At 41.3% G+C, this 11,145-nt stretch overlaps 1 protein-coding gene across 1 annotated transcript; it reads left to right on the forward strand.

The window, feature by feature from the left end:
- The first annotated feature begins 6,229 nt into the window (after window positions 1–6,229).
- LOC147451952 (small ribosomal subunit protein eS4-like) lies at window positions 6,230–6,960 on the forward strand. Its single transcript, XM_086518856.1, has 2 exons — window positions 6,230–6,465; window positions 6,732–6,960. The coding sequence occupies exons 1-2, from the start codon at window positions 6,230–6,232 to the stop codon at window positions 6,958–6,960; spliced, it is 465 nt and encodes a 154-aa protein (XP_086374982.1).
- The last annotated feature ends 4,185 nt before the right edge of the window (window positions 6,961–11,145 follow it).

An 11,145-nucleotide genomic window follows, 5' to 3' on the forward strand; every position in this document is an offset into this window, starting at 1 on the left:
GGATGCATATTGAAACAATGATGACCAAGCGCAAATTCTAGATGTTGCAACCTTTTAATCTTATACATTTAAATTTTGAACACTTTAAAAAAAAACTAGTCTTGCTTGGTGGGCCTTGCTATAAAACATCTGTAGAACATATGCAAATTCACATTTAGCATCTAGCATTGAGCGGAACAAGAGAATGACTAATTTGGCAAGGGTGTCACTGCGTGAAAGGGATATATGCTCGAAAAATACTATGGAAGGAGACAAAGTTAAGTGCATCAATTGAAATGGATATGCGCCAAAGGAGTAGTGTCTAGAATTCACAATGACATTAATAGTTAGGGGCTGTTAAGGCACCTGCAAAAGAAACCTCATCAAGGATAGACACCTCGTGAGAGTACATGACTTTAACTAAGCCATCTGTTGGTGTAGATGTTTGAAGGTCAACAAATTGCGTAGGCCCAATGGCTGCACAAATACAATGCAGCTCATTCAAATAAAAGAAAAGGTATTGATCTAGCTTATCCACAGGGACCAGGTTGGGCATGATGGCATATTTTGGGAAGAACAGAGCTCCTTCATCTAGATTCTGACAGCTACCTACAACATTTAGGAGTCGTCTTTCAACGCATCTTTGAAAAATAGCTGAAGAAATATGTGTTGAGAGATTATATCATGTGACATAAAGAGGTTAGGAAGAAAAAATGAGCTGCATTGACCATACGGATAGAGATTCCAACTAGGTTCTTGGTGAGCTATGCTGCACAGCTCGACATCAAAGGCCATCATGTGAGGTCAAAGCCTCTCTCTCTCTCTCTCTTTCTCTCTCTCTCTCTCTCTCTCTCTCTCTCTCTCTCTCTCTCTCTCTCTCTCTCTCTCTCATTCTCATGCAATTACCTATAGACAACCCATCTACAAATGCAACAAGCCTACACTACCCGACATTCCTCTCCCAGGTATGGCCGTGCATCTTCTTCATGCAAACATTAGCTCATCTCCTTAATCCTTACGTACAGAGGTATACTCAATCTCAATCCACGTGGGGGCAAGTGATCGTGCCTGGCTTGCAATAATCGGTTTGTTACATTTATAAGTATCACCATCACCTAAAATTGAACATGATTATGGACTTCATGTATCTGTTTGAGGTCCAAATAGCATATAGTGCAGATGGACAACCTTCCCACACCATATATTGACTGTGTGTTGCCTTTTGAGGGTCAGAGACTCTACCTCCAATGGCACACCCTCCTCGCAGCTTCTCACCACAATGTTGTTTACATAAGACACATGCATAGAGGTAATGATGATGATGATGTTCATGAGGAAAAGCCGTAGTTGTACTACCTATGTCGATGCCAAGACATGGTTGAAACTAGTGAGAGACAAAAATGCAAAATAGACCCAGTGGCCTCTACACCAAGACTATGCACAATGGCCTCATCGTTGGAGGTACACAATAGGGGAACCACCTAGCAAGATATGCAGCTAGGATGCATATATATACACAACCAAAGATGCCATGGAAAAGGATTTCAAGATCCACTCCCAAGTGTGGGATGGGGTGATCGGAGAACAAGGTGAGAGGAATGGTGAGTGAGTGATAATGGGCTTGCTACTCGTGCATGTAGTAAGGAAGATAATGAGGTAAGGGAAACATGCAAGTATGCTCACTTCTCATACAAGAGGTGGAGAACCCACACACCTTAAGATGCAAGTAGCAAGATGATAGGAATATGAGAGGGAGAGAGAGTGTGTGTATGGTGGCAAATCCGTGCACCTTAACACAAGCAAAAAAAATGGCAAGAACAAGCATAAACCATACTCACAATGAAGTGTATCCCAAGCGACACAAGGTATGGCACCAAGATGGAGTGTGTTGATTTCTTCAAAAAGGTGAATACAATAGGTAGCATATGGCAAGAATATGGTAAGGGAACAACACCGTAGGAGGCATAATGGAGAGATGGGAGTTGATGACAAGGAATATCATGAGTGTATCCACCATTCTTCTTCTTGAAATCATGCCTTCAACCCTTCGTTACAAGTGTGTGGAGGTATGGTGCTCATTTTCTTTGTGCATGGTGATGGTGATGGTGATGGTGTTATGATTATGTGATTACGGTTCCATGCTACTAGCATGTAGCACAAGGGTGTAGGTGTTTGTGTGTTTGTGTGTGTGTGTGTAGTGTCCCCTTTACAAAAGAGAAGGCCTCCTTTTATAGGCCAAGAGAGTGATTAGGGAACAGTTTATGAGAAAGAGGATTTATTACAGAGTAACCTCAGTTAGAGGCATTCTCCCAATGAGAGAGCTCTTTGTGCCTTGCTTATTGACCAATTTCCTCCCAATCGCCTTCATTATGGCAAGCTTTGTCTCCATGCCACCTTCCATAGCTTGAGTCCAAGAGAATCTTGATAAAATAAGAAAAAATACAACACAATGGAGAGAAACCGATAAGAAATTGTGTGTGTGGACTTGGATAACCATGACTTTTTCCCAAGTGGACAGATAGGCTCCGCCATTTTGGTCACACCTCCAAAATCGTAACTCCAAAAATTATAAACCAGATAGGCGCTAAAAGATCATCTCAATGCCTACAACTTTGCTGCTGAAAACATTTTCCAATTTGGAATGCAAAAAGTAGAGAAAAATCTCACAAAAATATGTGTTTGTCTTGTCCTTTCCAAAAGCCTTCCAGGTGGTCCCCTCTTGACTTCATGTGCAAGCCTTGTGTCCACAAGTGAATTATGCTTGAATTTGATACTATTTTGTTGACTCCAGCTCCATAATGCATAAGATTCTCCTCCCCTTCACTATTGACTTTTACTCTTCACCTAGATTAACTGTCAGGTAGTGACCGTTGGGTAGAATCAGTATCCATTGATTTTTCTTTTCATAGGATTTGTTCCTACCTCTCTTTATTCTGAGATCCAAATGTGTCAAAACCATAGCTATGTACAAAATAAATAGATAGGTTTTTTTAGTGATTTTCATGCATCAAGTGCATACCAAGAGAGAGATGGAGAAAAACTTTGAAGAATGGTTCTCATTATCCCTCCCCCTTAAGCTAGAGGCATTCATGCTTCTAGCCCTACTTATGATTCTTTAGTAGCAGAGTTGGAGGGTTCTCCCTTGTCTGCAATATCTAGCATAAACTCTGGGTTAAACCTTAGAAAATACCTCTTGAGTCTCCATCCATCGACTCTGGTCTTGTGAATACTCCCATCTGCTTCCATCAACTTGTAACTGTCATTGGTGTAGCGCCTTTTGACAATGAATGGCCCTTCCCGTCTGGGTTGAAATCTCTTCTCTTTTCTAGTGTCAAATATGTTGTCATATCTCAATACTAACATGCCTTTTTCCAAGCCCTTTTCCTTAATCCCTTGATTGAAGTGAGCCGGCCTCGCTCGGTTTGTGCTACATAGTGATTGATTGCATCTTCCCTATCTAGTTGGAGCCTTTCCAGATCCAGGATGTGGTTGCGGAGATTGACAATTAGGCACTGTAATTGGCTAGCCATGACTGCAAGCTGGCTATCTATACCTCAATGGGTAGAATGACCTTCTTTCCATAGACTACATGGAAAGGAGTGAAACCTAGTGATGTTCGGAATGTCGATCGTTCGATAGGCCCATAGAGCGGCCATGAGATGTTTATCTCAGTTACCTGTGTGGTTGCTCACCTGCTTTGTGATGATTTTACAGATCATGCCGTTTACCTTTTCCACTAGGCCATTGCATTGTGGATAGTATGGTGTGGAATGTGAACATGTAATGCCTCACTTTTTCATCAGTTCTCCCACCAGGTCGCCTCTAAAACCTGGTCCCCTATCACATATTATCTCTAGAGAAGTGCCAAAATGGCAACAAATGTGTTCAAATATGAACTTCACCACCTCTTTGGCCGTAATGCATGTGATGGGTGTTGCTTCTCCCCATCAGTTCATGTAGTCTATACCAACTAGAATGTATAGTTTACCTGATTGGGCCCTTCGTAGAGGACCAATTGCATCTATTCCCCACTTTTCAAACGGACCATATGAGATGATAGGAGTCTGTGGCTCATAGGTTGGTGTACGATCACTAGACACTTGACAGGCCTTGCATGTTTTACACCAATGATGCATATCACTGTTCAGATTAGGCCAAGAGAATCCTGCGTGTAGAATTTTCCTACTGATGATATCTAAAGCAAAATGGCTGTCGCAGACACCATCATGGCAACTTGAGATTACTTCCGTGATCTTGTTAGAGATTGATACTCGCCTGAGAATGTGGTCTTTGCATTTACAATATAATTTGTTTTTTACAAGGCGGTATCTTGTAGCCTTCCTGACCAGCCATTGTTTTTGGCCCTTAGTGTACCGTTGAGGACACTTTCCTTTGTCTAAGAAGCTGATGATATCAGGCATAGCATCGCTACCTTGAAAGAGGGGTAGTTTAAGTTTAATTGCTCCTATGGGAACGTCTTGTATTCTTTCCTTGTCTAGAGCATTTGCCTCCTGATTTTTTGCCTAGGGACATGAAATAATTGTACTTCTTCAACTTTCTTAAAAGATACTTAATTTGGCATAATTGGCCAAGTAAAACCTAATTTTAACAAATCCAAGTGCCATTTGTCTGCTTTATCAAAAGCAGAACATCGCCAAACACATTTAGGAGTTGAATCCCTTGCAAAATACATTGTTCTAATCCAAGAATTAAAGCCGCGTACTCCGCTTCATTGTTGGAGTGGGAGTGTAACAACTGCCCAATGGAGAATACCTTCTCCTTTTTCTCATTGAAAATGATGATGCCAGCTGCAAACTGGTCCACTATTCTTTTGTATGCTCCATCAAAGAGAAGAGAGTGATCTCTTTCTATCTTATGAATTTCTACCATTGGTCTCAATAGAGATTATAGGGGTAGCTACATTTGAGATTATATCTAAGCAAGGTTGTACTACTATGTCTACATATGAATGTTTTTTCTAGTATACATGCTAGATGTAAATTCTTCCAAACAAAAAGTATTTCAAATATATTTTTGATGTAAATTCTTCCAAACAAAAAGTATTTCAAATATATTTTTTCATTGAATGGTACGGTAGCGCAATTGTAACAGTGAGGGTGGAGAGAGAGAGAGGGAGAGAGAGAGAGAGAGCAGGCAGCAGGTCCCTCGTGTTCCAAAATTCGTGTGTGAGGGTGGGGGGGGGGGGGGGGGGGGGGGGGGGGGGGGACACAGTAGGAGCTAGAGGACTCTAGCCTATATGATATGAGTTTTGCCCGGAGATGCTGTGTCGACTTTGCACGTTGCCAACCCTTGATTCAGGCACCCTCGCACAGAGAGAAGCTTGATAATACCAATAGGTGACAGGTCTTATTACTACTTTAGGTTCGGGTATAGATCGAGGGTACACACGCTACTGCAGGGTTGAAAAAAAATATATGTCTCTAGCCATCCGCGCCGGCATAGACAGCTCCAAACAGTTTTTTTTTCATTCATGCTCTTCAAAGGTGTTCAAAATCCCGCAGGCTTCTTTGCCTCTCTCTAGCCATCAGCGCCTTGAGAGTGAGAGAGAGAGTGAGAGAGAGAGAGAGAGAGAGAGAGAGAGAGAGAGAGAGAGAGAGAGAGAGAGAGAGAGAGAGAGAGAGAGAGAGAGAGAGAGAGAGAGAGAGAGAGAGAGAGAGAGAGAGAGTGTTTTTCAAGTGGCGAGAGGGTTAGCAACAGCCTTTTCTCTCAGCTTCTGAAACACCTTGCGGACGTGCTACTCTGCTCCTCTCGACGACTTCATAGAGCTCTTCCTGTTTGCTATGTCCTTTCAGAGTCGGACAACCGTCCTTGCCAGCCTTGCCTTTCGGGCAACCGTCCTTCCAACCTAGTCCTGGTCTTCTTTCTTGAGAACCCTGGGAAGGTGCCAGCCTTGCCATTCTCCTGAGTCCCTCATGATCCTTGACCCCTTCTAGTCTTACCTTGAAAACCCCATTAGGGGTGCATCCCCGCAAGTGGAGCTTCAATTTATATCACTCAGGCGCATCTTGATAGTATTCACCTGAGAGAGGGAGTCAAATCAACCGGATATTCCTACAGTGGCAAAGACTAAGACAGTGGCTGACTCTTAGTCTTTGCCATTGCTTCTCGTTGTCCAAGCACAGTAGTGCTACTGCATGCACTCCTTGGCCAACTCTACCTCTTGGACATGATGCCAACTCTAGCTGAGCTATGGATATGTCGCCTCTCTGTTGAGCATCACCTCTGAGCCATGCTAGAAATTGTTGGCTCACCACGTCCCATGCAACAAGCACATAAGACCAGGGAATGTCTTTCGATGGTTGTCTTGTTGAGGAATCGGTTGAAGTATGCCTTGACCTATCATGAAGTGGTTGCCATTGGGATGCAGCGACTCATCTCTATGGATGGGAAAGTAAGGATAGACAGGTGTTACCGTGATGGGTTTATGGATGTTGTGTCCATTGCAAAAACCGGAGGGAACTTCCGGTTGCTTTAGGATAGCAAGGGAAGATTCACTTTGCACTCCATCATCCTTGAAGAGTCTAAGTACAAGCTATGCAAGGTCTAAGCTTCTTGCTTCGGTGAGAAGGGGATTCCCTACATCACTACATTTGATAGGTGCACCATTGGCTATCTAGATCCCCTTATCAAGGCCAATGACACCATTAAAATTGGAATTGAGACTCGAAAGGTTGTAGAGTTCATCAAGTTTGACATTGGAAACATTGTTATGGTTACTGTGGTCGCAACAGAGGCAAGATTGGGATTATCAAGCACCGTGAAAAGCATAAGGGAAGTTTTGAAATTTTGCCCGTACAAGATACTGCCGATCAAGAGTTTGCCACCGAGCTTGGCAATGTGTTTACTATCGGTAAAGGAATAAAGTCTTGGGTGACACTACCAAGAGGCAAGGGTATTAAGCTGTCTATTGTTGAAGAAACCAAGAAAAAAGCAGGAGCTCTAAAGGGAACTGTGGCTTGAGTTTCTTTTTTGAGGAGGATTCTCTTTTGTAGATTGATGTTCCCTTTTGAGGTATAGTACTAGGGTCTCTTGACACAAAGAGTCTTTTGAATCAAGCTTGGCTTATGTTCATGTGAAATTTTTAAGCTCAAGCTAATTTTGAATGCTACAATTTCTTTTACTTTTGGGACATTTTAATATGAGTGTATCCAAGCTTGTTATTAGGATTAAGGTTGTGCTTTTGATATCTCAAATGAGGAATTTTGAAGAGGTGTATCTAAGTTTTATATTGTGCTCTTATGGTGAGCAAGAGTCTTCAGAGCTGCTTTTTACTCCGAGAGAGAGAGAGAGAGAGAGAGAGAGAGAGAGAGAGAGAGAGAGAGAGAGAGAGAGAGAGAGAGAGAGAGAGAGAGAGAGAGAAAACATCTGTGTGGGAAAGCATTTAGTATCATAGAGAACAAGAAGTTGATTTCAACATACAGAATCTAACTACAAATGACCATAAATGAAGAGTAGTGCATGATGAGATGATCAGATGCAACTTCCGTTGTTGCCGAAGATGATGCGGGCGATGTTGATGTTGAGGCCAGGGCAGGTGGTGAGCGATAGGTTGGGCAATCTAAGCTTCACACATAGAGAGTCACATCCTAGCAGGCTGGCACCAGATTTAGTAGGGACGTGCAATGTAATGCCGGAGGAGGCGGCTATGTTGCGGCACCACTCAATCCGGCCATCTCCACCATTAGCACCAGAAACACTGCGACCATGCGCTTGCCAGAAGCCATCCCTCTCTCTCTCTCTCTCTCTCTCTCTCTCTCTCTCTCTCTCTCTCTCTCTCTCTCTCTCTCTCATGCTAGCTCGCTCATGTACTACTTTTTTATTTAGCAAATTTGCATTGACGCTTCCTTCTCTTTTTTAAAAAGAGAGAGAGAGAGAGAGAGAGAGAGAGAGAGAGAGAGAGGAGCGTGAGGGTTTCTGTGTGTGTGTTTTTTGCAGTCATCTCACTCGTCATCACTTCTCTCGCTCGCGGCAAGCTTTGTAAATTTGCCTTGCTATCACCTCTACCTCTCTCTTCTCGTCCATCCAGGTGCTTCTCGGTACAGGCCGTCCAATGCTCGGCTGTATCGTGAAACTTTGTTTCTATAGTATGAGGTATTGTACATGCAAGTGCCAGCTTCGATCACTTAACGCTAGCCAATCCCAATCCGTATTCTTTACAAAAAAATTTGCTCAAACATATGAAGCCCAAGCGAGAAAAATCCAAACCAAAGAAGAGTAGAAGCAGAGGCGGTTATAGTCAAATAAATAGAGATTGACCCAAAAGATAATATTTTCAAATATTGTGCTACTTTTTTTAAAAGTAAACTTTGATCTTTTGGAATTTAGGAGGTAGTCTATCCATTAAAAACTCTTTTGTTGTAGTGCATCAATGTATAACAAACAATAAATATTTTGTTGATGATAAAATTTACTAATTGCGTACAAACACTTGCTTGGGTTTGTCATTGCTCGAAAAAACTCGTTCGGTGCATGGTAAGACTCGCAACATACATGCCATGAAAAAGATACTCTTGTTATTGGTCATCCCAAAAAATATTTTGAGGACGGCTAGTTTATGGCCCATATGTAAATATAGAAACAAAATCTCTAAATAGACACATCCAACTTCATCTTTAAGGATGTGTTTGTACACCCATGTCTCACCTTATGTTGTCCTCTGTATTTTGCTGTTTTTGTTTTATGAGATAGTGTTTTATTTTGTGAAGTGTATTCTTTACTTGGACCCTATAGCTCATTCTGTATGTACTAATGATTTTGTAATAGAGTGTGTGTGTGAGAGAGAGAGAGAGAGAGAGAGAGAGTTACAACAAGTGATAGAAAGAAAGTAGAGCGAAAAATTGGGAGAGAAAGATAAAGGGAGAGGAGGGAAGGGAGCTCGTCTTCTTAAAATTTGCTCATCACATTTTGAAAAGGCGCTCAGTAAGGAATGCTTGCCAAAAAACTTACCCCCTTATTGCCAAAAAACTTACCCCCTTTTGACTAATCAACTTACACTTAAATAAACTCATAAATTTGATTAGCTTTATATTATAGAATTTCAAATTCAAGGAAGTCAACATAACCATTGTCTACTTTGCATTAAGGAAGAAAGCAAACTTTGTTAATACTCAAGAAACATGCAATTCACAAATAGTTGGCAAAATGTACAAAACACATTCACATGCCAAAATATGTTTTAAAAAAGAGCACCAAAATTTGTAGGTTTGATTTTCCTCGATTTTCAATGACCAATATACAAATATTAACACCTTCATAAAAAACTAAAGACAATTTTGATCAGCACAAGATGAACACAAGTTAAACTATAGCAAAATAATTAATATTTTCAGCTAGCAAGCAAAGAAATTCAAAACTTCAAAATAATCTATCAATGGCTAGAAACTATTGATATTAGGGTTGCAGGGAAGCACACATAGCTTGGAGAAGATGAAGAAGGTCAAGGCAGAAAGCAGATTGTATATTGCTTAGGGTGAAAATAGAAAGGTAAGATAGCCCTAAAGTGATGGGCATATATGCAATGCAAGAGGGGAAAGTGGGGGGAAAAAGTGCCCCGATGGGCTTAAGTTTGTTCACACACATCATTACCACATATATGGTAACAAATCCTGCCTAAGAGTGATGTGGTGAAGGAGAGCTGGCACATAGTGTAAAGGGAAGTGCCATTCCCTGTTAAAGGCAGCACAACTTGGGCAGACACCTAGTTTGTGAACATATGGTAGCTTATAAAAGTCCATTTAACCTAATCTAAAAACTCTCTTTCATTATGTGTTTGTGTGTTCTCTTGTCTACACTTTCTCTCTCACACACACTCTTTCTTCTTTGTGCACACTCTCTCCACCATAGCCATGTCCATTTTCTACACATACTCAGTCTTGAAGTTTTGATATGAGGTGAGAGTTCAGATAAATCTATGAAGACCTCATGGGAATAGCACTCGAGGCAATAAGCTTTCTCCCCTCAAAGCTAGTATCAAGATGAGGAGCTCTTGAGAGAAGTAGCACCAGTGAATTCAGCTAAGGTGGCCACAAGAGGGGCAGCCAACAATACATGCAACCCCCTAGACCTGCAAGATAAGCTTCCATTTGCAAGGCTTGCAGTTCTAGGACGACGCTCTCACAGAACACCTAAGCTTGCGGGATTGCAGTGTGCTACTGCGATGACCTTGAAAATATCCATGCGCTGAAGGATGGCTCTTGGCGGGTTCAGCTCACAAGAGAGGTGTGGGTCACACCACACACATAGTGATGTGAGCTATGTTCACTACAAGAGATCACTTAAATTTCGACATCAAATTACCGACGTCAATGGCGGGCGTCGATATATGTGTAAATAAATATGGAGGGAGATCAAGTTTTTTTACAAAATCAATTTTTAACTTTCCGGTGCTCATACTAGCGCATATATCAATGACCATACTGGCGTGCATATCGGCACCTGTACCGGTGAAACCTGCAAAAAATAGAACCACGGGTCTTTCCTGCGCATTTCCCTCCTTTCTTCTCTGCCTCTCTTGCCCTCCTCCTCCTCACTTGCTCCAAGTCTCCTACCTCATGACTTATCGGAGGTGAGATTTTCACTCGTAGTGAGCTTCTTTTCAAGTTCCTTGTCAATTTGTGCACTTTAGTCTATGTGTGTCTAACATAGCATGTGTGTGTGCATTTTTGCAGTTTTGAGGATATTTTTCCAACTCTTTCTTGCTCAAATAGGCCGCATGTGAGTGCTCTAACATTCTTTTTTGTTGCAATATACACACACACACTCACATAAACATGCATGCAAGTAAATAAAGATGCACACTAAACAATATAAACACATCAATATTAATCAAAAATCATCATTAGCTAAGAAAGATAACTACATTTTATCATTAAAAGAAAGATTTATTTTTATTTATGTTATTTTATAATTAGTTTTGTCGTTTTTGTGTAAATAAATTTTGAAATTTAAAAATATTTATTTATTTTTGTAATTATGACTTATCGTAGGCTATTTGCTTAATTAGGTTTAGTCCTTTAACACTAATCGTTCAAGTAATAAGTGGTTTCATCGCTTAGGACTGATTCGCAGTTAGATCGATGAAGGTTAGCTGCTTAATTAGAGTGTGTAGTTACTTACGTATTGAATCGTGTAGTCGAGCCCACTTAG

This window comes from Adiantum capillus-veneris, chromosome 8 (genome assembly GCF_014529385.1).
Source record: "Adiantum capillus-veneris isolate H3 chromosome 8, ASM1452938v2, whole genome shotgun sequence".
NCBI lineage: Eukaryota > Viridiplantae > Streptophyta > Polypodiopsida > Polypodiales > Pteridaceae > Adiantum > Adiantum capillus-veneris.

Excerpts from the sequence above, each read along its gene's own strand:
- LOC147451952 (XM_086518856.1), top strand. The coding sequence starts at position 6,230 with ATGCTAGAAATTGTTGGCTCACCACGTCCCATGCAACAAGCACATAAG. Across the intron at positions 6,466-6,731 it reads AAAACCGGAGGGAACTTCCG|AGGCAAGATTGGGATTATCA; the intron begins GTTGCTTTAGGA and ends TGGTCGCAACAG.